Consider the following 27,989-nt stretch of genomic DNA (forward strand, 5'->3'; position numbering starts at 1 on the left):
AGACCAGGCTGGCCTTGATCACTGAGACCCACCTGCCTCTGCCTCCCCGAGTGCAGGGATTAAAGGCGCCCAGCAAGGTCATTCTCCCCTAGGCAGTGAGTTCAGGGTCTGCCAAAGTTACTTGAAACCCTGTGTCAAAACAAAAGATAGCAAAACTATTGCCGCACTTCTGAGCCTTAGGGCCTGTAGGACTTATCACCTGACTGGACTGCAGGCCTGAAGAACACTCCCACTTCCTGTCCTGCTAAGGAAAGAAAACAGTGAAGAGGGCCTTGCTAGAAGTAAGCTCCACTCTCAAAGAATCCCATAGTAGAATAAAAAATGAGAAGACTCAAGTAGCTCAAGAAGGGAAAGGGTTTATTAGACATCTCCGGGGAAGGACCAGCAGAGGCTGGCTCAGTTCTCAGTCAGGAAAGGCATCAATAAAACCCTGCATGACTGTTCATCTCTCCTGATGGAAGCCATCAGCTCCCGCAAGGAAGACCTGAAGCTCCAGATGAAACTTAGAACGATGGGATGGCTTTTCCTACTTTCCCATGGTCAGCTCTCAAGTAGTCGGACTTAAGAAGAAAGGAGTGGGATCAGGGGCCTAGTGGCTCCCAACCCTTAACGCTTCCAGATGTTTTTTCTCTTTATTTATAAACAAGACAGAAATCAAAGCAGCATTAATTTAGGGGAACAAAAGTTAAAAATAAACAAAAACAAAACAAAAAAAAATAGATCAGGGCAAAGAGTGTGAGCATCCAAGAGTGGAGTGTGCAGAACCAGTGTCCGAGTGTCCTCCATGGCCAAGCATCTCTGCAGCTGGGGAGGCCCCTCCATCATCCCACTAGGCTGGCAGCCAGGCAGCCTGGCCACTGGTGTAGGAAGTCCCATGAATTTGCTCCAGTCAAACTCCCAATTTCATGACCAACGTGAAGCTTTAGCTCTCCTGTCCAAAGTCTTCTGAGAATTTCTTTACTTTGAGGAGGTCTTCTGCATTCACTGTGGGCCGGGTGGTGGCTAAAGACCGGAGCATGTCTGACTGCAGAGACACAAGCAAGCATACAGCTGAAAACCAGTGCTCCAGGTCCTCAGCGCCTCCTCTCTAGTTGTGCTGGCTAGACTGGCAAGAGGCCTGTCTCTGAGGTCACCCCAGTGCAGACTGCATATCATGTCCACACACCTCTCCCTCTGCAGGACTACTTCACCCCATCCCATCGGTAGCTTCCGTTACTGCATTCACCCACAGCACAGGCTGCTGCCAGAGAGAACAGGCCCCACAACTCTCGAAACTAGGAGAGCACTAGGCTATCTGGGTAAGACCCATGTGAAAAGATTTTCACTGGTTCATTATGGATCAAAAGGCCAGGCCTTGGAATGACAATCAGTGTCTGGACTTTACTCTTCCTCTTAAAGGTTCCCAGAGTCTCAGCAAAAACCTCAGTACCCACTACCCCAAAGGCTACCCTGGGAGAGCTATGAGCCAGGACAATAGGAAAACACTCACTTGTATTTTTAGACTCAGATTCCCAGTTTTCTCTCCCAGTAAGTCACTTACCATGCAAACCACAGGCTCTAAGAGTTTATCACCAGGGACATCCATCCAAGTCATCTCTATGGCCCCTTGGTCCCCTGGAGAACATGGGGTCAGAAGATCATCAATCACAACACTAGGGTTGGTGCGGGAAGGGCCACAAACCTGAAACCAAGCAGAGACTGTCAGGCTGTTGTGGCTGTCCTAAGGATGGCCTGAAGGGAATACTGGGATCTCTAGGTCACCAAGGTTGGAGGAGGGCAGAGTTCCTTTGAAAGTCCCTAAAAACTCAGGTCTGAGGTCTGAAAGACGACTCAGTGGTAATGGCACCTGCCACGTAAACCTGACAAGAGTTCCATCTGTGGAGCCCACGTGAAAGTAGAAGAGAACCAAATTCACAGAATTGTCCTTTTACCTAAAAAACCTGTCATGACACCCATGCATATAGCCCCTGACCCCACATTAGCATCTAAAACAAGACAAATAAGAACCCTCTGGTGGCAAGCACCTGTGATCCCAGCTCTTAGGAGGTACAGGCAGGATATTTAAGGTTCTTTTCAACTACAGGGAGAGTTTGGTTCTGGCCTGGACTAATTGAAACTGTCTCAAACAAAGGAGTTCCGACTAGTGAGATGGGGGAGGCACCTGTAACCGAGCCTGCGGACCTGAGTTTGATGTCCCAGATACATGTGGCAGAAGGAAAGAAGCAACTCCTGAAAGTTATTGTTTGCCCTCTACGTGCACTGAGAGGTCCGCGGACAGCAAGCTCTTCAGCTGCTGGTCTCCAGTGCCACCAAGATTCATCTCTATAAATGGAACTGCAGCAGCTGTGCTTCACCACTGAAGTCAGCTGCACTGGGGAAACAGCCCATGCACCCCTAGACTGCTTTTCCCAACTCCAAGCTCTGGCTCTGGTCGCAACAGTGTGTCTTTTAACAGAGCAAGCTGCCCACCCCTCCAAACTTCTGGGACTCCCAGTCTCCAACATGCTCTGACAGGCAGTCACTATTTGTTAAAGAAAAATCAGCATTTCTTTCTTTCTCTTTCTCTCTTTTTTTTTTCTTTATTTTTTTTTCGAAACAGGATTTCTTTGTAGTGTTGGAGCCTGTCCTGGATCTTGCTCTGTAAACCAGTCTGGCCTCGAACTCAGAGATCCACCTGCCTCCAGCATTTTTCTTGTTGGTTGTTTGTATTACTGTCTTCCCTATACCCAGGACAGTGCTGGCACACCGCAGGATCCACAGCAGACACACAACAAAGATGTGCCTGAGTGAGTAGGCAAGTCCATCCACTGTGTGTCTGGCAGTTGGCAAGTATTCAGTTTGTGTGCACCCTGCCCTCCAGCTCGGTGCTGGCTGTTAGCTTCTGTTTCCCTCAGCTGAAGATCATTATATTCCAGCAGTACTGCAGGGAGGATGTGTGGCACAGCTTCAGTGCTAGAGCAAAAGGGTACATAATATCTACCCTTGGAGCTGGGTGGTGTTGGCGCACATCTTTAATCCCAGCACTCGGGAGGCAGAGGTAGAGGCAGGCAGATCTCTTGAGTTCAAAGCCAGCCGGTGTACAGAGTAAGTTCTAGGACCGGACCGATAGTAAGGACTACAAGAGGAACCCTGTCTCGGGAGGTGTGGGGGGGAATCTATCCTTGGTTCTCTCACAGAGAATGTACCTTTAGCAGTCAAGAATCTAAAAAAACAAAAACACAAGAGTCTACCCTACCTCCTGACTGCTGCCACTCACCTTCTTGAAGTGTGTTGCTGACTGTACTTTTCTAACCGGCTGCATGAGGGAGTCCCGCACGATGATGCTGATATCTGCTCCTGAGTAGCCTTCTGTCTTCCGGGCCAGCTCGTGGATGTTAGCATCCGTGAGGTTGTGAGGTGTGCTTCCCAGATGTAACCGAAACATCTGGGCACGGGCCGCTTCCTCTGGCAATGGGATATAAATTCGCTTCTCAAACCTGGAGAGATATATACATGTTATCAAATGAGAGCTGATCACAGCATTATGTGAAGGGAAAGGCAGCATGCATTTTAAAATGAGTGACCCAGGTCCAATACCCAACTTCATCAAGGCAAGGGCAGACATGGGATGGACATCAGCTAGTAACGAAATGACCATTGCTAGACAAAGATATCAGCCCTAAGCTCCTAGTTTATACTCACCTCCTCCTAATGGCTGAATCCAACACCCAGGGGATGTTTGTGGCACCAAGAACAAGAGTCCCATCATTGTTATTCCCCACTCCTGTGGACAATGAGACAAGCAACTGAAGATGCCTACAGAGACAGCCAGGACCCATGGGAAACTAAACCATGTCTTGGGGCTTTCCTGGGTAGACCTATAGCACCACATGCTCTGGGAGTGATGGAGAGCCAACATGGTAAAGGCCTCAACCCTCTCTTTGATGCAAGCCCATATAAGGCTGGCAGAGATGGCATCATAAGTGCCTCTCTGCCATGCCAGTGCAGCTACAGAATGGAGTTCTGGGTTGGCTTTAGGTGGAAGGCGGCCAAGGAGTGACACGGCGCCAGCACACACCCTGCATCTGGACCAAGAACTCCGTTTTGATCCTTCGGGCAGCCTCGCTCTCATTTTCATTCCGTGACCCGCAGAGGGAATCCACCTCATCGATGAAGATGATGGAAGGCTTGTGTTGCCTGGCCAGCTCAAACAGGTTCTTGACTAGCCTGTGAGAGTCAGAAAGGGGTCAGGACATGGACACTCCCAGACATGTCCACCCTGAGATCCAGTTGTTACATCCAGTAACAGGGAAAACAGGTCAGACAAGCCCTCAAATAGTACTGAACCAAGAACTTGCTGTGGCATCAGCCCCAAGTCCTGGAGCCCCATTCGCTAGCTCTGGACGCGGGAAGAATCCTTTCCTTTTCTCTAGGCCTCAGCTTCACAGCAAAGAATGGAGATCAGATTGAGGAATAAGCTAAACCCACAGATGCCCCAAAGAGGATACACAACAGAAACTGACTCTACAGGCTTGGTGGCACGTGTCTGTAACCCCAACGCTTAGGAGGTAGTACTAGGAGAATCAGAAGTTCAAGGCCAGCCTCAGCTACAGAGGGAATTTGTGACTAGCCTGGGGTACATGAGATCCTGTCTCACAAAACCAAAAAGAAAACAATATGTTCTTTTCGTGCGTGAGTGCGTGCGTGCGTGCGTGTGTGTGTGTGTGTGTGTGTGTGTGTGTGTTTGTTTCTTGTTGGTTTTTGAAAACGGTTTCTCTTGTGTAGCAGAGAAATCCTGGAACTCGCTCTGTAGACCAGGCTAGCTTTAAACTCAGATTCTTCTGTCTCTGCCTACAAGTTCTGGGGCTGGAGGTCTGTACCACAACTGCCTGGCATCCTTTCCCGTCTCTGGGAAGTGATCTCAAGGGGCCAGGAAGCTGGACTCCCAGCAGCTGCCAGGACTGCCACAGCACAGCTGACGGCTGACTTACTTCTCACTCTCCCCCAACCACTTAGACATCAGATCCGAGGAGGACACAGAGAAGAAGGTGGAGTTGTTGGCTTCTGTTGCCACGGCTTTGGCCAGGTAGGACTTGCCTGTGCCTGGGGGCCCAAAGAGCAGTATACCTCGCCAAGGGGTGCGCTTGCCTGTAATAAATAATGGACAGAAGTCAGCTGCTTTCTGATGGGAGAAATGAGCAAAGCAAAGGTAACAAGTTGAAGGCAGGGCTGGAGAAGCTGGCACAGGCGACAGAACACTCGCCCTACACACGAGGACCAAAGTGCAGCCCCCCCGCACAGGGAGACGCCAGGCGAGAGAGGTGACCCGCCCGTCACTCCTGCGTTTGGGAAGAGAGCTAGGGGATCCCTAGAGGAAGCTGGCTATACTAGCTGAATCATCGAGTTTTAGGTTCAAGTAAAGACCCTGCTTCAATATATAAGGTCAACAGCAATTGAGGAAGACACTTGACACCCTCCTCTTACCTCCATATATGCACACATACCATACATGCATCCCCACATAGGGAACATATATATAATCATGCATGAACATACCATACATACACAATAAATAAATAAAAGTCATGGGGTTGGAGAGGTGGCTCAGCTAACAGCACTGGATGTTCTTCCAGAGAACCTAGGCTTGGTGCCAGCACCCACATGGTAGTTCACAACTGTAACTCTAGTTCCAGGGGATCTGACACCCTCTTCTAGCCTTCGAGGGAACTGCATGAACATGGTGCACAGACATACATGCAGGCAAAACACCAATACACATAAAATAAAACCAAATCTAAAAACAGTTATTGCCTGGGTGGTGGTGGCACACGCCTTTAATCCCAGCACATGGGAAGCCAAAGCAGGCAGATCTCTGTGAGTTCAAGGCCAGCCTATTGTACAAAGCTAGTTCCAGGACAGCCAAGGATACACAGAGAAATCCTGTCTTGAAAAAAAAAAACCCAAAATAAAATAAAGTTATAAAATTTATGTTAAAATAAGTTACAGAAAGAGAAAGTTCTATAAAACCACTGGTTTTAGAAGAGGCCATGAAGTGGTGGCACACACCTTTGATCCCAGCACTTGGGAGGCAGAGGCAGGTGGATCTCAATGAGTTCAAAGCCAGCCTGGTCTACAAAGGGAGTTCCAGGACAGCCAGGACTGTTACACAGAGAAACCCTGTTTCTAAAAAGAAAAAAAAAACAAAATAAGAATAAAACGAAATAAAATAAAAAAGTAAAGTGTAGTGGCATTTCATTTGTATTTTAATAAATAATGCTTGCCTGAAGATCAGAGAGCAAAACAGTGGCTGGCTGTTTTGCTTTTCTGACCTTCAGGTTGAACCCCAATTTCTATCTCTGAGTTTTTATTAATTGTGCTACAGTAAAGAGAACCAAACACCTATTGGGAGCTCAAACCACATCTTGTTAATGACCCCTAAGTCCTCAAATACTGGCCAGCCCTGGTTCTTGACCCTGCTTGCTCACTGAGATGGTCTATTCAAAGTTCAAGTCTTATGTATCTCAAACTGACCTAGAACTCATGATGTAGCCAAGAATGGCCCTGAACTTCCAGTCATCTTGCCTCCCAAGGGCCGAGATTACAGGGGTATACCAGTACATCCAAACCAGGGCTTTACAACTGCTGGAAAAACAAATCAAGAGGTATTCCCAGCCCACAAAAACTTTTTTTTTCTTTTTCTTTTTTTGGTTTTTCAAGATAGGATTTTTCTCTGTAACAGCCTTGGCTCCAAAGACAGAGAAACCCTGTCTCAAAAAAAAAAAAAACACCAAAAAAAAAAAAAAAAAAAAAAAAAAAAGTTATGCGTGCCATGCTGCATTCTTTCCTTACCTGTAAAAAGGTGTGGGAATTTAATTGGCAAAATGACAGCTTCTTTGAGAGCCTCTTTAGCCCCCTCGAGTCCAGCCACATCATTCCACCGTATGTTGGGCTTCTCCATCACAACAGCACCTGCGAGAAGAACCAGACCGACCCATGAGCTCAAGTGGACCCAGAAGAGGCCCCATGCCACACCCTATCTTCATGGACCTCAGGCCTCTTACCCATCAACTGCTCTTGCAATTTCTTTTTCTCTGGATTATCCCCTTCACTGTCACTGTCGCTACTAAGGAAGGAAACAGAAGATCAAGTTGGTTCTCTATTCTGAGAGCAAGGAGGCTCTGTAGGGCTGGTGTGTGTGGTGTGTGTGTGGTGTGTGTGTGTAGTGTGTGTGTGTATGTGTGTAGTATGTGTGTGTGTAGTGTGTGTGTATGTGTGTAGTGTGTGTGGTGTGTATGTGTGTACTGTGTGTGTGTGTGTGTGTGTGGTGTGTTTGTTCCAGTTCAGCACCACTGATGGATAGGCAAGCAGAGATCTCCCAACGTGAGGGCCATGCTCCTCCAGCAAACACTCACAACCTATCCCGCTTCCTCACTAAAGGAATAATGACAGAAGCAGCTGCCTTTCCAAGGGCTGTTAAGGGAAATGTGTTTCGGCTGGACTTAACACCAAGGCAAACGGTCAGACTTTTCAGATGGACTCAAAAACAGACAACATGTAGTCACGACCCAGAGAATTCAAAGGCGGAGAAGGCATGAAGTTCAAAATTACATAGTGAGACTTTGTCTCAAAACAAAACTAAAGAAAAACCTTAAAGGGGAACGTGCTCCCATGCCAACAGCTGTCTGCTGCCCAGACCTGCGTCACCTATTTCCCATTTGCAAACCCTCTTGCTGACCTGTCTCCTGTCCCTTCCCCAACCTGTCTTTCATACTTGGAAATCAGACACTAGACTGGTGTTTTGTTGTGAGCAGACCGATACCCTGTAAGCAGGGCACACTAGAAGTCCAAGGCAGCATTAGCATCAAGAATGACAACACGTCAAGTAGGAACATGCACTCGGGGACTCTGGCCCCATAGCTGTATCTCCACATACTCACCCCTTGCCCTCACTCTGATTCTCCTTGACTGGCTTCTTGCCATGTTTCTCTTTGTTTCGTAAATAATCTTTCAGCTTCTCTGCTCGGTCTAGGTACTGCACGCACTTCGCGCGAATGCTCTCCTTGGCCTTGTCGCTGTGTGCTTCATCTGCAAAGTAAGAAACTCAGCTTGCTTGCTTTCTTCCTTCCTTCCTTCCTTTCTTTCTTTTTCTTTCCTTTTCCTCCTCCTCCTTTTCTTAACACTTATTCTTATCTCTGAGGACCTAAGTTTGGTCTCTAGTTATTCAAACAAATAAAGAAATGCAAGCAAGCCAGATGTGATAGAAAGAAAAAAAAGAAAGAAGGAGAAAAGAAACAAACAAACCCAGTGGCCTCCCTAAGCCCCAAGTGCTGCCCCCCTCTTCCAGGGCCCTGCAGCCAGGGGACCCGAGAGTGACTCACATTTGATGGCGTGAAGGAAATACTCCACAGCATGCTGGTAGAGCCGGAGAGCCTCCTCGTAGTTCTTGGCTTTGTCCTCTTCAGTGGCTTTCGTCACCAGATCGATGGCTTTCTGGAAAGACAAGGCATATAGCTCAGTGCTCCCCATGGGATCCAGAGAGCCTGTGGGGTCACAAGCAGCACAATGAGATAAGAAGAGAGCTAGTGCCAGGCCTGTGGATTTACTGGTGGCAGGTCATTATGTTGCCCTACTTTCCTGACACCAACTAGAACGGCTTGAAAAGACAGCTGTCCTTCCCGGGAGTTTAATGGTCAGAAGCCACCCCTTCCTCATTCTGTTCTGGACCTTGGCAAATGGAAACTGACTAATGTCTGGGATTGGAACAAGTCCATGTTCTATTTCACAGCCCCCTGTAGCTCTACAAAGCCAGAAACCACATTTGGCTCAGGGGCCAAAAAGATGTAGCTAGCTAAGAAAGTCCTCGACGGACCTGACAGTTTCAATGTAATAGAAAGATCTGGAGACAGCGCTAGCCCTCTCTAATGCCCAGATCACTCTAGGCTCAGAACCGAGGTTTCCTGAACTACTAAAGCTGATGCCTGAGAGGGAGACTCAACTCCATTACATGTCAGGAACTCCAGGAACAAACAGGCTCTGCAGGCCATGCTCCCAGCTGAACTGCAGGCCTTGTACAGCCAGGTCCAAAAACTGCAACTTCCTCAATTGGCAACGCCTGGCCGGGCTTCTCCATCTGCTGTGGCACTAGCCGCCTGGCAGGCAGATCCCACTGCAGACCTTGCTTCAGCCACAGCAAACAATAACCTACTGACCAGCTCTTGGCAGGGCCAGGGCATTTGTTTAACCATCCTGTAAGAAGGGCACACAGACAGCTCTGTAAGACGGCCAGGCAGGGGTGAGGAGACGGGCTACAGGAGAGGAACTTACTAGAATGAAGAGACAGGAAAACGAGAGTGTGGATGGCTGTCATGCTAGACACGGTCTAGGCAACTACCTCGCAGGTGAACATAATAGTCTTCCCCTCCAATCCCCCCGCAGCTCCCTAGGAACCATGGAGACAGTCCCTGGTCTTGGGGTTTCTTTTCTCTACAGTTGACGCCCTCAGTGCTGTGGACTTTCCACTCTCTGTGACTTATTCGGCCTTCCTTTTTAAAGCAGGAGATAGAGGAAAGCATCAGCCTGGTAAGATGGCTCGGTAGGTGAAATAAATCACTAGCTCCAAAAACCCGGAGCCCTGAGTTCAATTTCTAGAAGCCATGGAGGAAGGAGACGCCTAACTCCTGAGGAGACCTCACACGCAAGAATCTACTACTCCTTAAGTTGTCCTCTGACCTTCCTACAGACAAATAAATAATGTATAAAATTAAAATTTAACAGCCTGATCTACAGAACAAGTTCTAGGACAGGCTTCAAAGCTACAGAGAAATCCCGTCTCGAAAAACAAAAATAAAATAGTATTTTTTTTTAATTAAGGTAAGAGCCAGGTGATGGTGGCGCACACCTTTAATCCCAGCACTTGGGAGGCAGAGGCAGGTGGACCTCTGTGAGTTCGAGGCCAGCCTGGGGTACAGAACTAGTTCCAGGACAGCTAGGGCTATTACACAGAGATACCCTGTCTTGAAAAACCAAAGATAATAATAAGGAGGAGGAGAAGGAGGAAGAAGTAACAAAGATAGCTCAGCAGTTACGAGCATTTGCTGCTCTTGGAGAGAACTCTGGTTTGAGTCCCAGCACCTGCACACAACTGTTTCCAGTTCTAGAGGATCAGACGCCCTCTTCTGGGCTCCTCAGGCACCAGGCACGTAAGTGGTGCACAGACATACAAGCAGGCAAAACATCTTTACACAAAATAAAACAAAATAAATAATCTGGAAAGATGGCTCAGCATTTAAAGGTACTTGTTGCTCTTATTTTGTTTTGAGACAGGGTTTCTCTATGTGGCTCTGCCTCGTTTAGAACTCTGGATGTAGCGAGAGGAGCCAAGATAATGCTGTATGCCACCAAGCCTGGCTGCACTTGTCCTCTTGCAGAGGTCCTGGGTTTGAGTCCCAGCACCCATGTGGTGGCTCAACTGTCTGTAACTCCAGTTCTGGACACTGAGGGCACCAAGCATGCAACAAGGTACATGCAGGTAAAACACGTCCATAAAAATAAAAATATAAGGGCTGGAGAGATGGCTCAGCGGTTAAGAGCACTGACTGCTCTTCCAGAGGTCCTGAGTTCAATTCCCAGCGACCACATGGTGGCTCACAACCATCTGTAATGAGGTCTTGTGCCCTCTTCTGGCCTGCAGGCATACACACAGACAGAATATTGTATACATAATAAATAAATAATTAAAAAATAAAAAAATAAATAGCTGGGTAGTGGTGACGCACGCCTTGAATCCCAGCACTCAGGAGGCAGAGGCAGGTGGGTTTGAGGCCAATCTGGTCTACAAAGTGAGTTCCAGGACAGCCAGAGCTGTTACATAGAGAAACCTTGTCTCAAAAAACCTAAATAAATACATAAGGTGGAGGCTCAGAACAGTATCTGAGGTTCCTCTGTGCTCAGAGAAGAGCAGGTCTGTCTCCTCTCTGTTGAGCACTATCAGGGAACCCACCAATGCTGTCTGTCAGAGCAGATCTTAATTTCAAAGGAAAGAAACAGCTCCACAAGCACGTAACAGGAGGGTGAGGTGACAAATTAAATTGCCAGCCCTGCCACCTCTCTAGTAACAGCATGGAAAGGGCTGAGGTGAAGGAGTAGCAAAGCTGGCCCAGCAGGGGCTAACAGACTTTTTCTATGAAAGCCCAGTCAGCAGGTATGTTAAGTTGTGTGGGCCATATAATCTCTGCAGCACAAAAGTAGTCACAGACAGCATATAAAAGAATGAGCTGGCACCCTTCCTGTGGAAGAGTGACCCTACCCCTCACCATGGGTGTGGGAGAGCTGGGCCTGCCCCTCACCTGAACATTGGGTTGGCCCACCCTAGCGTCTACCCCATCTATGGCCTGCTGGAATGTGAAGAGACTGGTCCTGCAGAAAATAACCACAGGATCTCCCTGACTCAGTACAAAGGCAGGATATTCAACAAGAGTTTTGGCGGGGATCCAGTGATGATATGTGCCAGAGGTCTTGAACCATACCAATGAGTCTTTGCAATGAACATTTTTGTGGGGGGCTGATTGGACAAAAGGGCGTGCTGAGTGGCACACCGCAGCACCCAGTACACTAGGGTGAAGGAAGAGGTTGGAAAGACGGGAAAGATGGAGGAGTGAAGTTTTTGCTGTTGTTTGTTTGTGTTGTTTTGTTTTTAATTGATTTGTGAGGGGGATGCTGCAGGGGTGAGGAGAGGATATGAAGAGAGGAACTGGAAGGTGAGCAAGATTGGGATGCATGATGTGAAATTCCCAAAGAATCAATAAAGGATTACATATATAGAGAAGAAAAAAGGATGAGCTGGGATGTCATCCAATAAAACTTTATAGACACCAAAATCTGAATTTCAAATTTTGTCATGAAAGTCCCCCCCCAAGCCATTTAAATAATGTAAAAGATTGTGACATTAAGTTAAGCCAGGCAAGTCAGTCACAGAGAACCAAACTGTATAATTCTATTTAAAGAAAATCTCAGTTAATCCTAGCACTTGTGAGATCTAGGCATGCAGATCTCTGAAATCAAGGCCAGCCTGGTCTACAAAGTGTTTCAGGTTAGCCAGGGTTACAAAGAAACAGAAAAACCAATTTAAAAACAAAACAAAACAAACAAAATCCTGGGCTAGCAAGATAGCTCAGCAGGTAAAAGTGCTTGCCTAATTTCAGGATAAAGACAAATTGAGCTTGAGCTGGGTGTCGTGGTACATGACTTTAAGTCCAGGTCTGGGAAGACAGAGGCAGGTAGGTATTTGTGAGTCTGAGGCCAGCCTGCTACATAGCAAGTTCCAGCCAAGACTATATACTGAGAGCCTATCTAAAATAAAATAGAAACCAAGCTGAAACTGACCTGCTGACTAGCTTTCACAGCCCTAAAAGGTGCAGTGCCGGTCCCTGGGGCAGGAAAGACACCAGCAGTATCCCTGAAGTCAGCCATGCTTGCTACAGCACTGACGTGCTAGGGAGGTTGCGCTCACTGGTGCGACAGCAGAACAAAGGTTATGGGGTACTCAACTATGTTTGGCTTGGATCTGAGGCCTGCTTTATAGGAGGGAATTCAGGCCTGGTACTGAAAACCTGGAATCACAGCCCCTCCAGAAGAACCTAATGCTGCTGTTTTGATGGGTGACATGTTGTTGAACTGTCTTCTAAATATTTATGCTTGTATCCATAGGTTTTACCTAGGCCAGAGAAGCTTCTCTCTCCGCAGTGGTCAGCAGTTAATGCAGAGACTCCTAACAGAGGGCTCAGTCCGAGGGGACATCTATATCAACACTTGTCCCCAAGGCTCAAGGAAGAACATGGAAGGAGGAAGGAGGAAGGAGAGAGAGTCAGAGGATGTGGAAGAGTGCCATAAAGCACTGACCTTGGCACAGCATGGCCACTGAAGCTACGGGTACCTGCCCGGAAGCACTGGGCTCTTCAGTGGGATATTAATAAAGGAGAGCAGAGGTCACAGAGGGGTAGGAGATGTGTTGGCAGGGCCTGAGGGGAGTGGGGAAGAGCTTGGGGGTTCCTGGTGGGACCTGGAAGTGCACAGGACCAAGAGGCACTGCTTACATTTATGAAATGTTAAAGAATAAAGGAAATCCTAGAAAGAAAACAAACAACAAAACTGCTTCCTACCAAGCCTGACAACCCAAGTTCAACATCTGGAAGGAGAGAACTGACTTCTGAAAGTCACCCCTGACCTCCCTACACAGGCAGTGGAATGGGTGTGCCGGCAGTGGTGTAACAGTACACAATGCATACCACACACACACACACAGATACACATAAAGTGTCTAGAACAGGCAACTCCACAGGGTGTGCTACACGGACAGAAAGGCTGGGGAACTATGGCTGACGACGTAGTTTCTTTGGTGATGATACAAACCTCTAAAAGCACTGAATGGTACACACACTTCAAATGGGTGAACTGCACAGCACGAATGCTCTACATAAAAAAAAAACTGTTTCAAAAAAGCCAGAAGAGAAAAAAAAACCCCACATTCCTGGTTCTTAGGTGTGCTAACTGTGGCCAGGCAGGTGGGCTCGGGCTGAAGTTTGCTTAATTCCTAGTAAACAAACAGATAGGAATTCTGCAGGCAGATGATGGGTTCTGGCTCTGGATTCCATCTCATTCCAAACCTTGTACTCCAATTTATCCCAACTCCTGTATTTCCATATGGAACAGCTATTCCACGCCCCCTCCTCCAGCAGGTATGTGAAAGACACCCACTTTTTTGATGCTCTGGCTAAAGTCCCTTCCTTCATGAAGTCTTACTTGGTTCCGCCCAAGCGCTGACTTTTATTTGCAAAGGCTTATCGAGAACATGATGGGCTGAACCTATGTTACAAACGCTCTTCCTGAATTATTCAGTCTCGGGCCGTCTGACAACCACCCTACAAGGGCACTGCCCATTTTCCTGATGAGGAAACCCAACATTACAAGACCCAAAACCTAGGCACACTAGTGAGTGGCCCCAAGCCTGAGGCCTGAACCTGTTTACGCTTTCTGACAGCTCTAGAGTGAGCCCTTCCTTCTTTGGGCGGCGCCACCCCAGCATCACCCCGCACGATCTAGGGAATGAATGAAGGGTGGCTGGTCAAGAAATTGGGGGCTCGCTGGCAGACGGTCAGGGGGGCGGTCAGGTCAGGGCGCGTTGCAGGAGCGAGTGAGCGGCGCCGGACCCGGGCGCTCTCGCGGGGTGGCGGCGCCGCTGCAAGGCGGCAGTTCAGCACCGGGTGCGTGTAGCGGGCTCGGGGCTACGCCGCTTCAGCTTGGGCCGGGGCTCGGCGCAGACATCTCTCGGGCTCCGAGGAGGGAGAGGCTACATCCCGGGTGGGATGAGGCGGCCCCATCGGGACCGCCAGGCCGGGCTCCGAGAAGGCCGCCGCCCGCCCGCTCAGGGGCCCGCAGGCCCTGCCGCCTTCGGCCTCCGCGGTCGCGCCGCGCCCAGGTACCTGGAGGGTTGACGTTGTCATTTCATCTCCTGGGTCCGCCCCACACCCCGCGGCGCTGCTTGCGGCCTCGGTCCGGCCCGAAGGAGCCGAGGTGGTGGGTCCGACCAGGAAGCCGGGCGAGGCGGTGTTCGGCGCGGGCAAGAGTGCCACTAGCAGCCGGAGCCTAGTCCGAAGGTGAGCGAGGAGCGCGGCCCAGAGTGGCCCAGCCCGAGCCACGCGGCTGCCACCCAGCGGCCATGGTTAGGAACTGCAGGCATCTCTCCTCCAAGAGGGGCGGGGCCTGTCGGGGGCGGGGCGTGGTGGGCTCCGGGTGAGAGGCTGGGCCGAGCGAGGTGAGGCGGGGCGGGGGGTGGAGGGGAACCCGGATGAAGGGGAGGCGAAAGGGGCGGGGCCTCCAGGTGAGAGGCGGGGCTATGAACCTGAGGGGCGGGGCCGGACGGGTCGATGCTCAGTGTTTGGGGGGGCAGAGGGCGGTGTTCGTAGGATCCCAGTGGGGTGGGAGCAAACAGGGTGGGGTTTGGAGGACCGGGAGTGAGGGGCGGGGAGGAGGGATCAGGTAGACTCAGGACCCCACTTGAGTTAACATCACCAGAAGAGTAAATCTAACTTCTGGAGCTCTGTTTTCTGGCTATTCAATAGGTTATGATAATTAATATCTACTTAGTCTGGCTTTAGGGAGCGATGAAAAAAACTTGCGTACACTCGATGAATGCTACAATATGAGCTCTGGTAACTGTTATGACACAAGGACTCCGACAGTTTTGTGATAGTTTTTATTTTTGTTTTGTTTTGCTTTAGACCAGACTGGCCTTAAATTCAGAGACCCACCTGCCTCTGCCTCTCAAGTACCGGGATTATAGGCGTGACCATCACTGCCAGGTTTGTGCTAGTTCTTAAATGTTAACCTTTCTGACCAGAGATGGCTCAGCACGTAAAAGCACTTGTGCACAGGCCTAATGACCCAGTACCGTCTCTAGTTCCCACCAGGCTGGAAGGAGAGAAGTGACTTCTTAGAGTTGTCCTCTCATCTCCACATTCTCCGCCCACCCAAATAAATAAATGTACTTCTTTATTTCTATGTTAACCTTCCTACTGTTCTCTTAGGAAACTGGTATTTTGTTCATTTTGTTTTCATGGTTCTTCTAATTGAACTCGGGGACTCAGCAGTACCACCGAGTCAACCCACAGTAGTAAAAAAATTTTTCCTTTCTTCTCTCTCTCTCTCCCACACATGTTGTCCAATATATATATATATATATGTATATATATATATACATATATATATATATATTGATATTGATCGTGTAGCTTTGGCTGTCCTGATAGTGACAGCCTGGGATTAAAGGCGTGTGCCACCACCACCCGGCTAACATAGCCAATCTTATTATCCTGGCATCAAGGCGCTCCCCTCCTCTAAACTCCCCAGCTCGTGGGCTTCCTTCCCCCAGCTACTCCTTCTCCTGATTTCGGCTATGTGCACTCCTGTTTTCTTTTTGTCTTCTCTCTCCCTCTCTGCTCTGCTCCTGCTTCTCTCGTGGGCTGGTTCAGTTTGCTGGCCATGTTCAATCTGCCACTTTCTCTGCTCTGAACTCTTCTAGATGCCTCTGGCTGCTACCTCCCTCATAGCTATAATAAAAACCTTCTCCTTAACCATACCATGGTGGGTGGTGCACACTTTTAATCCCAGCACTGAGAAGCCAAAAAAGGGTCTCTGTGAATTCGAGGTCATCCTGGTCTACAAAGCAAGCTCCAAGACTGACAGAACCACATAGAGAGAGCCTGTTTCACATGGTGCACACGTGTTTGTGTGTGTGTGTGTGTGTCTGTCTGTCTGTCTGTGTGCCTGTGTGTAGGACAGTGGAGTCAGTTCCCTCCTACCTATAGATCCTGGGGATCAGACCCAGCTTGACAGGCTTGGTGACTGTGACTGTGGGGCCCAGGGCATCCTGGTCACACACATGGGACCCATGCCACACAGCTGCCATGGCAGCACTACGTTCCAGGAAAAGCCATAAGCTGACACCACCCAGGGAGAGCCAGCACTAAAGGGAAGGACCTGCCAGTCCAACCATTAGATAAGGTCACCAGAGGTCCCTGAGCCCAGGACTCACTTATTCCCCTTTTGCCAAGACTGCTAGACAAATGTCATCCAATCAGGGTCCTGAACCCTGGAAACAACCTCACCCCAACCTCTACTATGATTAAAAAAAAAAAAAAAAAAAAAAACATCCCAATGGGACTGGGCACTCTCTGCTCTCAACTACTGCTTTGGACAGATGGAAAATCCAAGCTTAGGCTTGAATAAAGGCTCTTTGCTTTTACATACAAGTGTGGACTCTGTGGTGGTTTTAGGGGGAGCCCCACAATCTGGGTGTAACATGGCAAGCACCTTTATCTGCTGTGCCATCTTGCTCGTCCAAAGCTCTCGTATTTTTTGTAGTCCAGGTTTGTCCTTGATCATCCTAGGTAGCTAAAAATGTCATGAAACTTGAAAAAGCAAGGTCAGGGGCTGAAGAGATGTCCTAGTGTGTAAGTTCTTCCAGAGAGCCTGAGTCACCCACACGGTAGCTCACAACTGTCTATGCCTAGAGTTCCAGGGATCCAAGGCCTTCTGGCCGCTGTGAGCACCAGGCACACAGACATGCATGCAGGCAAAATAGCCATATGCAAAAAAATAAAATAATTTTTAAAAATTATTAAAAAGAAGAGACAAGGCAAGGCTATTTTTTCTTCTTCTTCTGGCCTGGAATTCCTGATCCTCTTACCACCATCTCACAGATGTGAGTTTGGTTTGTTTTGTATGCATTTTAAATAGTTGAATCTAGCCTTGATTTAGGAAACAGCTTGCAGGGATGGCTGTGGTTTGGGCAGCATGGAAGAACACAGAGGGAGAGGTTTGAGAAGGTGAACTCTTAAGTGTATAAAGAGAGATATGAGCGCTCCAGGGTAGGATTGAGGGCAAGGCTTTTATTGTAGATATGAGGGAGATTACAGCCAGAGGCATCTGGAAGAGTCCAGGGCAGAAGGGAAAGAAGTGGGCTGAACGAGGCCAGCAGGGTGGACAGGGCCATCGGAGGAGGTGTTAGTGGGGCAGCAAGAGAGGAAGTCAAGAGAGCACATGGCTGAAATGGCAGGGTTAGATAGGGACGAGAAGCTGGGGGAAGAGAAGCCCGTGAAATGGAGAAGTTTAGGGTGGGAGCAGGGTGAGGAGAGCCAGGATGGACTCTGTGCAGGTGTTTTCCAATGCTGAGAGAGTCTGAGACCAGCATTTGATTTGGTATGCTAATACACCACAGTTGCCATTTGTCTCAAGTTTCTTTGGACCTGACCCTAAGGACTTGGTGATGAATTGAATATAGACTACAAGGTAAGCTGGCAGGGATGATTGGTCCCCAGGGTGGCTGGGCTACTTAGATGCAGATGCTGGATAGAGATGGGGGTGCACTGCAGCAGAGAATGAGGAGGCTTTTAGTTTGAGGCACCTTTGAAATACCGCTATAAAAATATCCAGTGGGTTGCCTGGGAATGGTGGCACACGTCTTCAATCCCAGTAATCAGGAAGCAGACAGGTGAATCTCTGTGAGTTCGAGACCAGCCTGGTCCACAGAGTGAGTTCCAGAACAGCCAGGGCTGTTTCATGGAGAAACCCTGACTCAAAAAAAAAAAAAATCCAATGGTGCTGTCAGAATTTTGGGGTGTCAGAGGCAATAGACACAGCTTCCCACTGTCACCCTCAGCAGCCTTAGGGGGTCCCCTAGAATTTTATTCCCTTTGATGCAGACCAAGCTGGGACTGTGGCATTGATGCAAAAAGAATTTAAAGTTAGTCAGTTTCTGAAAGAAAGTTAGGGCTCAATAAAGATGAATATATATATATATACACATATATATATGATTTATTTATTTATTACATATAGTGTTCTGCTTGCATGTATACTTGCAGGCCAGAAGAGGGCACCAGATCTCATTACAGATGGTTGTGAGCCACCATGTGGTTGCTGGGAATTAAACTCAGGACCTGTGGAAGAGCAGCCAGTGCTCTTAACCTCTGAGCCATCTCTCCAGCCCGCATATATATCTTTTAACAAATATTTATTTTTTTGGAGGGACGGAGGGAGAGCGTGCAGGGAAAAATGACTGGAATCCGAGGGCGTTTGGGGGACGATGTGGAAACCTAGTGTGGTAGATACCCCCAGAAGTCTACAAGGGTGACCCTAGCAAGAACTCCTCGTCAGGGAGGATACCAGAGCCTGAACTGCCATCTTCTGTAACCAGGGATCTTCCACTGGTGGAACTGGGACACCAGCCCAGACACAGAACCTTCGACCTAAATCTGTCCTGCCCACAAGATGTGCTGGGGCCATGGAGCCACAGAACTTGTGGGAGTGGCCAACCACTCTCTGGTCCGCTTTGAGGTCCGTACCACTAGAGGGAGCCCATGTCAGGCACTGCGTGGATGGCCAGGAACCAGAGGCTGGATGGCCCAGAGACCCGGGATAGAAAAAAAAAATCAATGAAACGATTCCTCATGATATTCTGCTATACTCGTAAATAGGTGCTTAGACAAATCGTCATCAGAGAGGCTTCCTCCGGCAGCTGATGGGAGCGATGCAGGGAACCACAGCCAAACATTAGGTGAAGAGAGAGCCCAAATTGGAGATCTCTATCAGGTCCTTCCCATAGAGCTCTGGGAACCACCCTGGAAGAGGAAAAATTGTAGGAGCCAGAGGGGTTGAGGACACCAGGTCCGTGAGAATGAAGTTTTTAAATGATGTATCTTAAATAGAACTATGTAGACCAGGCTGGCCTTAAACTCAACAGCTCCTCTTGCCTCTGCTTCCCGAGTGCTGGTATTAAAGGCATGGGCCACCATGTCTGACTCCAAAACTAGTTCTCAGAGTGGGGCTGCTGGGCTGGAAAGATGGCTCAGAAGTTAAGGGCACTGGCTGCTCTTCCAGAGGACCTGGGTTTATAGTCAGCACCCACATGATGGCTCACAACCATCTGTAACTTCAGCTCCAAGGGATCCAACACTCTGGTTTCCATGGGTACTGCATGCACACGGTGCCTTTACATATGTACAGGCAAAGCACCCATACATATTGAAAAGCAGAGGGCAGCTGTTCAGAACCTGCTTCAGAATGGCGCCAATCCATTTGTTTACCACCTGTGCCATTGCTCTGTACCCCTCCCTGCTACTGACACTTCTGTTTCTGAGAGGCAGCTGAGGTGTCCTGGAGTCAGGGTGGTTGGGTGTGGTGGTGTCCAAGGAAGTTGGAGTAGTGGCTTCAGTGGCTGAGGTATTAGTTATAGTAAGCAGATGTGATGGTAATTCTTGGTTGTCAACTACATCTGGAATTAACCAAAACCCAAATGGCTGGGCACACTTATGAGGGTTTTTTCTTCTTTCTGGGACAGGGTTTGTGTTTAACTCTGGCTGTCCTGTAGATCAGGCTGGCCTTAAACTTGCCTGCCTCTGCCTCCCAAGTGCTGGGATTAAAGGCATGCACAACAACCACCTATTATATTCTTTTTTACATTTATGTAAAATGCATTATGTGCATTTGTGTGGGGGTGTGCCTCTGTGTACAGGTTGGGAACCCAACTCATCAGATTGGAGGTACCTGATGAGCCTCCCATGGGTCCAAACACCTGTGTTTGATTAGGGAGTGACTAAAGAATGTCCCAGACTGAAGAGACATGACAACCAAAGGTAACATGTAGTCCTGGCATAAGAGGCCCAGAAGCACAAAGGGAGGCCTGCATGGATGCATAGCAACATCTGCATTTGCTTGGAGGTGTTGGTCTTGATCTCATGTTGATTAACTGGCAAGGAAGGCCAGACAGTGGCCACCCAGTGCCTTGCATCACGACAGGCATTTATGAGCAAGTTAAGGGTAATAGAATGTCTGCTAGAAACAAATACGTAAAGGCAATGGAATAAGTGTAGAAAAGTGGCCGAGGGGAGGCAAGCTTTGGAAACACACATCAGGCAGGTCTCGCACAGTCTCAAGCCTCAGCCTCCCGAGTGCTGGAGGTGCAGCCACACCAAGCTGTTTCTTCAGTGTTTTTGAAACTTTGCTGTAAGTCAGAAACAATGTGCACATTCTAAAAAATGAAACGATGTCTAAAAGCAACTTTTTATTTACAATATAAAGGTTACAAAGGCATATATACTTATATATATAATATCCTTAAGTTACAAGTTTTCATTGTAATATACAATGCTAAATGTTGATGTGCAACCCAAGGGAAGTGTTGTCTAAGCGTCTATATTAATAAGAGTATACATAAAGCTTTTTAAAAAATTAAGAACACATACTTCTCTGTTTTAGGTCATGGGTCTTTGATTTGGTAGCCAGAAAACTCGAGACATTTTAGATAAGACTTGAACAGAGGTCTTATTTAAATGAAAGTCTAAAAAGAGAAAACAAATAAAACCCCAAACAACCAACTGGTAAAAATTTATTCTTTTTTGAGACAGTTTCACAATTCGAGCTGGCTCGATATTCACTATGTGACTGAGGATAGCTTCTTCCTGTTCCCACCTTCCAAACGACTGCTGGGTTCACAAATGTACTACCACATGGTTTTCTATGGTGTAGGGCTGGAACCCAGGGCTTCCTGCATGTGAGGCAAGCCTTCTCCCAACTGAGCTATATCACCAGCCTTACCTAAGCTAGCTTTCAAGTCTTTACACTTAGCAAAGAAGAGCAGCATGGGAAATAAGACATACGTGTGGGTAATATCAGAGTGTGCATAGGAGAAAAAATAGGCTCTGCTCCAAAAGATTTCAGATCTGGCACCAAAAAGAAAAGTGATTGCTCGGGCACTGAGATCTTCAAGCTGAACTCGCAACAGACTGTAACCGTGACACGGCATCCTATACTGATCTGAACCCAGTGCCTAGGATATAAGTGAGGATCTCAGAGACTATCAAACCTGAACTTTTCTCTCTTCAGTCCTACTAATTCAGAAACCACCAGCAAGATGCAGCAAGTACCCACCACTACCAAGACTTGTCCTGACAGGCAGCAATACTATGTGCTGGTTTTGATAAAAACAGTCATTAGCACCTGATTGTCAAAGGGCAGGTTTAAAGAGCAAGACACTGAAGGTGTGGCCTCATTTTCACACAGGACTCCAATACACTTGAAAACAAGGGTAAGAAGTCCATGTAACTGCATCCTTATGCCACTCCCACCACAGAGAGCTCAGGTGCTGTCTGCGAAGGATTAAACTTGTTTGAAAAGTTGACCTGAAAGGTTAATAGAAGGCAAGATGATTAAAAGGGAATGCCACTGAGGAAAATTCAGCAAAGTTCTCTCACTTTTTCTAGGTCTCTTTCCACTGAGTTTGAATGCCAGTGTTCTAGAATAAGTGGAATCTTCCTAATTTTTAGGACTTATTTGTTTATGTATTGTATGTATATGCGTGCTGTCTGCCATGTACACCACACACCAGAAGAGGGCACTGGATCCTATAACTATATGACTATCATTATAGAGGGTTGTGGGAATTAAACTCAGGACCTCTACAAGAGCAGCCAGTGCTCTAACTGCTGAGCCATCTCTCCAGCCCTGGAATTGCGCTAATTTTTAATGCAATTTGGTTGCTTACTAATGGAGAAACAGTCCAGCTATGATGTGTATAAGAACCTTAAAAAATAAAATGAGGTCAGCAATGTTTAGAAATAAGCTTTGCTGCCTATTTAAAATAATAATAATAAAAAAATCAGCTGTGTGTGGTGGCACACACCTTTAATCTCAGTACTCAGAGAGGCAGAGGTAGGCTGATATCTGTGAAATCGAGGCCAGCCTGGTCTACAGGTCAAATTTCAAGACAACTAGGGCTATTACACAAAGGAACTCTGTCTTGAAAAACCAAACAAACAAATAAAAAAAACCAAACCAAACAACACACACACACACACACACACACACACACACACCCCAATTGATATTTGACAGCAAAGAATAATTTGCAAAAAGGCAGATTTAGATATTACATTAAATTCACATATACAAAATTGTTGAGTTAGGTTTCATGTATTCCAGGTTAGCCTCAAATCTCTATGTAGCTAAGAATGACTTTGATCTTCCTTGCCTTACACCTCCCAAGTGCTGGAATTACACCTCAAAAACTGGTTGGAGATGGCTCAGTGGTTAGAGCACTGGCTGCACCTGCAGAAGACCTGGATTCACGTGTAGCAAACACTCACACATAAAAGAAAAATAAATCTTAGAAAACGCTTTGATCCAGTCACCCAAAGTGGGATGGGAAAATAGAGGTGGCAAGAAATGATGTTCAAGTTTAGCTTGAAGCTGGTACACAGCTGTGATTCCTGGTACTAAGTTGGAGGCAGAAGGACCAGCAATTTGAGGCTGACCTAGGTCATATGAGAGAGTATATATACAAACCAAGAAGAAAACCAAAACTTGTTATTCTGAAATCAAAGGGGCTGGGAATATAAGAATATATCACACGGTAGTACTGACTGTATACTTAGCATAACTAAGGACCTGCCTGGGGTCAATGCCAATGTCTAGCAGTAAAAAGAAAAAGAACTCGTGTTTTTCTGAGTTAATATAACAACCATTTTTCTAGTTGATTTGGCCACTGCTGGATAAGAGATAAGAAAATAATGTGGAAGAAAAAAGAAAATAATGTGCCCCCTGTGGCCATTTCCTGAACCTCAGCCTGAAATCTTGCCTTTGATAAACTTGTATTACTGATCAGCTAGATATGGGTTTGTGTTGTTTTGAGCAGTGTTCCAGAGAGCCCCAGGGCCTTGCACATGCTGGGCAGGCATTCTAGTACTGAGCTACACCTCCAGGCCATTTCATTTTTTAAAGAGAACAGGTTTCAGATCAGCTACTTGCGTAGTCTACTGCTAGAATGAATAACTTCTACTTACGACACTATAGCATGGGACAACTACGTTGCTCGAAAACACATAGCGCTGACACGCAGCATGACTTCCATCTACCATTACACTCTAGTGAGGGTTTAGATGTCCAGCACAGAGAAGAGTGGCGTTTAAAGATGGTTCAGGGTAACTGCTATCAGCTTCTAAGGATTCTATTGAAACTAAAAATCAATAGATTATCAAGTATTTTTAAAAGGGCATGGAGAAGGAACAATGGGAAAATGCAGAGTTTCTTTTATCTTCAGCAGAGGAAGAGCCACAAAACAACCATAATGCACAGAAAGCTTCCTAAGCTCACAGATGACCATAACTCCACCTGGTTCATGTGCCTGACCCAAACATTTGAAGGAATAAGTATGATTTTTGTAGAATTCAACTAAAGTAAAATTCAACTAAGGTTCTCGCAATTTCAAATTTATCTATTTTATTTTTTCAGACAGTATCATATATAATCCAGTTGGCCTCGAACTGGCTATACAACTAATCTTTAATTCTCTGCCTGCAGCTACCAGGTACTAGAATTTTATCGTTTTGAAACAGTCTTGCTGTGTAGCCCTGGTGCCTGGCAAACCTGGTTTAGCTTTCCAAGCACTGATTCCCACTGTAGTGCTACATATTAAATACCATCCAGAGCAATGTGCTTTTAAGAACTAAGTGACCTGGCATTTGACTTCCTCAGTAGAGAAAGCTTCCTTGCTTTCCTGGGTAATTGGACATGGGTGCTGGGATCTGAGCTCCATTCCTCATGGTTCAGTAGTAAGCCCTCTTAACCACTGAGCCCAGATTTCTTTTTTGTTGTTGTTGTTTTGTTTATCTTCTCTTTGTAGCTCTGTCTGTCTTGGAACTCACTCTATAAACCAGGTTGGCCTCAAACTCACAGAGATCTACCTGTCTCTACCTTCTGAGTGCTGGGATTAAAGGTGTGTGCAATCACTGTCCCGAGCCCAGCTTTCTAAGGACTCAGTTCATTCTTGGTACCTAGAGCTGCTGGCAGCTACTTGGGAATAAAAGCAGAATGTATGGATAGTTTAAATATAATGTACAATCAATAGCTTGAACCAGTGAGAATAATAAATTATGATCCAGGTAAGTGTCCAACAAAGATACAAAAGAACAGAGAAAGTGCTGGAGTCTCTTTCCTGAACACTTCAAAACAGCTGAACCCTCTTAGCAGGTGAGGCTTCAATACAAGTTTGCATAGCAGCTTGGAAGGTAATTTGCATTAACACACTGGCAGAGTCTTCGATGAATTTGAAAACAAATCCACACGAATTTAAATTAAACAAGAAGACTTTGAGTTTCTTACAAAATTTTAAGAAATCAGTAATCTTCTCTACACATTTTTGTTCATCCAAATCATTCATAGTAAAACCTTTTTTTTGGGGGGGAGCATATTCATGTTCAAAGTTCAAGTTTAATATTTTTTGGTGATAATTTCTTCTTTTGAAAGAATAAATTTTGGTTTATCAGCTAAGTGCATTTATTCAGTTGAACAAAAGCTTTGCTACTATTCTTTCAGAAGGATGTTAGTAAAACAAATAAATCAGAAACAATGTTAGCTTTCTGTTGGCTAGAGAGATTTTTCTACATATAAAAAATAAATAATTCAATCTCTCCTACCATGCAAATAATTTCCAGTAACAAACTAAGAGTTCAGACAAAAACAAAAAAACAAGAAACCCCACCAGGCACGATCAGACTTACCCTGGGCTGAAAAGTGCTAAACACGGCTTCAAAATAAGCAGATGGTAACTAAAGTAACATTTCTGATTGCCCATAATATCCCAGAATTTAACCTGAAACTGTTTACAAGTTGGTGCCTTTACTTATAATCTTCTAGTAGGCACAGCAAACACACATGCACATTTCTTGTATAAAATATTTGATACCAATTTCTGGGCAAGGCTTGTAGATAACACCAGCTCCCTTTATCCTCTTTCCTGGGGGAGGAGACTTCTCTGCCCAGGGCCAGCAATCCAGGTATGGAATGCAAAGATACCTAGGAAATGGTCCACCTGAGCGGCGCACTCTGCAGTTTCCTTTCTACTCAACACCCAGGATCCCACAACATCCCAATAATAGTCAAAAGAAAAAAAACAATTTAGCTGATTCTATAAAAGAGGTGAATTAACAGGGATGCCCATTTTTAGTTAATGTGACACAACTCGTTGAGCGTGTGCCTGGGAGAGCTGTGGGAGAGCGGCGACAGCTTCTCAAACAAGCGCTCAGAGCCCTGGTTCTCCCGGCTGTTAATGACACAAAATCACCCATACGCCTTCATCTTCCACCAGGACCGAATGGTAGAGTTAAGGACCCCATGGGCCGCAGTCTCAGACAAGCAGATGCTCACCTTACCTGCCCAGTCGTCACACCACTCACGCTCTCCTAGGGACAGGGTGGCAGAAGCTCCCGTCAATCTTGGTGGCTTAGCCTTTCCCACCAATATGGAAGACTTCAACTCTACCACTGAAGCTGGTGCCGTTCATAATTCCTAATAACAAGAGCATTTGAGCCTCCGCCTGAGGTTATCTGTTGTAGTTCTGCTTTCTGAACTCGGGGGGACCTTTGAAATATGTTTTTTCTTTCTTTTTTTGAGTAGAAGATGTATCGTGGATGGATCCAATCTCAGGATTACAACTACTTAAAATATAAAAAGTTCTAGAAAGATGTCCTTTAGATCTTAGTTTCTAGTTTAAAGTGGGTCCCAACAGTCATTTTTGGTGCGCCAATACCTGTCTGAAGCTGGGGTGGGGGACATTCCTCCTTAGCCTTTGTGCACCACCAGTCTGACTGCACAGAGCAGGGGGAGGCCTGTCGCCGAGAAGGCGGAGGACAGTGGGCACCTGCTCTACTTGGGAATCTGTCATTTCCTCTAGACCACTTGTCAGTCAAGGCACCCAAACTTCACACCTCAGGCTCTGCGTGAACAGTTGTGTTTTCTTTCCTTTTCTCTCCTAACCCATTTGAAGCATTACATGGCTATGTAGCACACTCCAGAGAAATCTAGAAAAGGAGAGCTATTTCTAGACATTTTTTTCAGAGAGCATAGAAAACTCTAAGTCAATATTTCTTTTTTTTCTGATTTAGGGTTTGTGCTAATATGGGTATTTTATGTAGTGAGACTATTTGAAATGTTTCTACACACATCTATTTTCTTCCAAGCCAGGGAAAACAAGCTGGATATGATTTATCCAGGCCACAACATCAGAAAGCACCCTGAGGCTGAGTCCTGATGACACTGAGCTGAACCAAAGCAGGCGGCTGCCGCGTGTCTCATCACTCCACCCACTCAGGGTGTGTGGGGAAGAGCTGCAGGTGACTTGTCCAGTGCCAGGATCTTTCCTGGCCCCACAGTGCCACTTGACATGGCATCTGTGCTGCAAAGCTAACGACCCACAAAGTCACCACTGAAAGATGCCATTAGGAAGCGACCTAAAGGTTGACTCCTCAAAGCTAGATGGTCTTCCTAGAATGGCAGTGAGATCCAATCAGTTAAACAGTCACGAATAAAGCTCCACAGACCCTAACCAAAGGCACATTTGGTAAGCAATAAGAAATGGCTTAGCTTAGAATAAGAATCTTTCTTGCAAAATAAACTTTAGACCATCTCCAGGCTCTTACCAAATATAAACTCAATAAAAACTAAAGGAAGTAAACTCCTTTTTCAGAGAAGCGGTTTCCAACTAGATTTTCAACTTGGCCAATCACCAAAAAGGTGAGTGAAGGCAAAGGTAGCACTCACGAGCGGCAGAGCTGGTGTCAGGTAAGGTGTGGGGCAGGGTGAGGTCAGTGAGAGCAAGGGTGGATGGAAGAACCATTGGGGAATTACAGGTAAAGACAGGAACGCTGTGTGCAATTGAACTGTGTGGGATGCTGGGCTGCTGGACACTAGCATCTGGGGAGCCACAGTTATCCTAACAAGAGCTCAGGGCTAAGCCCCACACGAACCCTGCAGGAAGAAAAGGAGAACTTCTCTGACTGTTTATAACCAAAGAGCCAGCTTTCCTAACAGGGGAAATAAACACAATTACTTAGCGATCACAATATGAGACGACAAATCAACAGCTTCAATTTGGAGCTTATTACAGTTCTAGAACTCCTGACCAAGGCTGCGTGGGAAAGGTTGGCCCTGCTTTAACCCTGTGGTTTCAGCAGTGATCTGAGGTTCGTGGGAAGGCACTGTGATGGAGGAGAGCAGGGCTTCTTTTGTGCTTCTTTGTTGTTGCTTTTTTTGATTTTTATTTTTTTGAGGTGGAAATACTTCTTGTGACAGTCGAAGCTTTCTTGACTCTTGCTGCTGCTCATACGAGCAGTCCCATTCGAGTGACTTTGGCGGATAAGAACGTGTGCAACACAAATACAATCGGCTTTGGACAAGAATGCAGGTCCATAGTCTGTGGAGAAAGGACATACACTTTAATAAGCAAAGGCATTAAACAAATTTAGATATGATGTTCCAATTTTTTTTTCTTTTTGGTTTTTTGAGACAGGGTTTCTTTGTACACCCCTGGCTGAAAACTCTCTTTAGATCAGACTGGCCTTGAGCTCACCAAGATCCACTTGCCTCTGCCTCCTGAGTGCTGGGATTAAAGGTGTGCACCACCC

At 46.7% G+C, this 27,989-nt stretch overlaps 2 protein-coding genes across 2 annotated transcripts in view; both read right to left on the reverse strand.

The window, feature by feature from the left end:
* Positions 1–340: 340 nt before the first annotated feature.
* Positions 341–14,634, reverse strand: Vps4a (vacuolar protein sorting 4 homolog A). The gene is made up of 11 exons (XM_038312395.2): positions 14,457–14,634; positions 8,358–8,469; positions 7,917–8,064; positions 7,041–7,102; positions 6,829–6,948; positions 4,971–5,127; positions 4,058–4,206; positions 3,682–3,763; positions 3,257–3,476; positions 1,541–1,681; positions 341–1,024 (listed from the first exon to the last, which is right to left on the reverse strand). Exons 1-11 carry the CDS (start codon positions 14,475–14,477, stop codon positions 923–925), a joined length of 1,314 nt encoding a protein of 437 aa, XP_038168323.1. The 5' UTR covers positions 14,478–14,634; the 3' UTR covers positions 341–922.
* A 7,737-nt stretch (positions 14,635–22,371) lies between these two features.
* The window catches only part of Sntb2 (syntrophin beta 2), a 79,744-nt gene continuing 74,126 nt past the window's right edge, over positions 22,372–27,989 (reverse strand). The window contains exon 7 of the mRNA XM_038313262.1: positions 22,372–27,778. Within this exon, the coding sequence (XP_038169190.1) occupies positions 27,686–27,778 (93 nt within the window). The 3' untranslated portion in view covers positions 22,372–27,685. The remainder of the gene's footprint in view (positions 27,779–27,989) is intronic.

The sequence above is a fragment of the Arvicola amphibius genome, chromosome 15 (assembly GCF_903992535.2).
Source record: "Arvicola amphibius chromosome 15, mArvAmp1.2, whole genome shotgun sequence".
NCBI classification, from domain to species: domain Eukaryota; kingdom Metazoa; phylum Chordata; class Mammalia; order Rodentia; family Cricetidae; genus Arvicola; species Arvicola amphibius.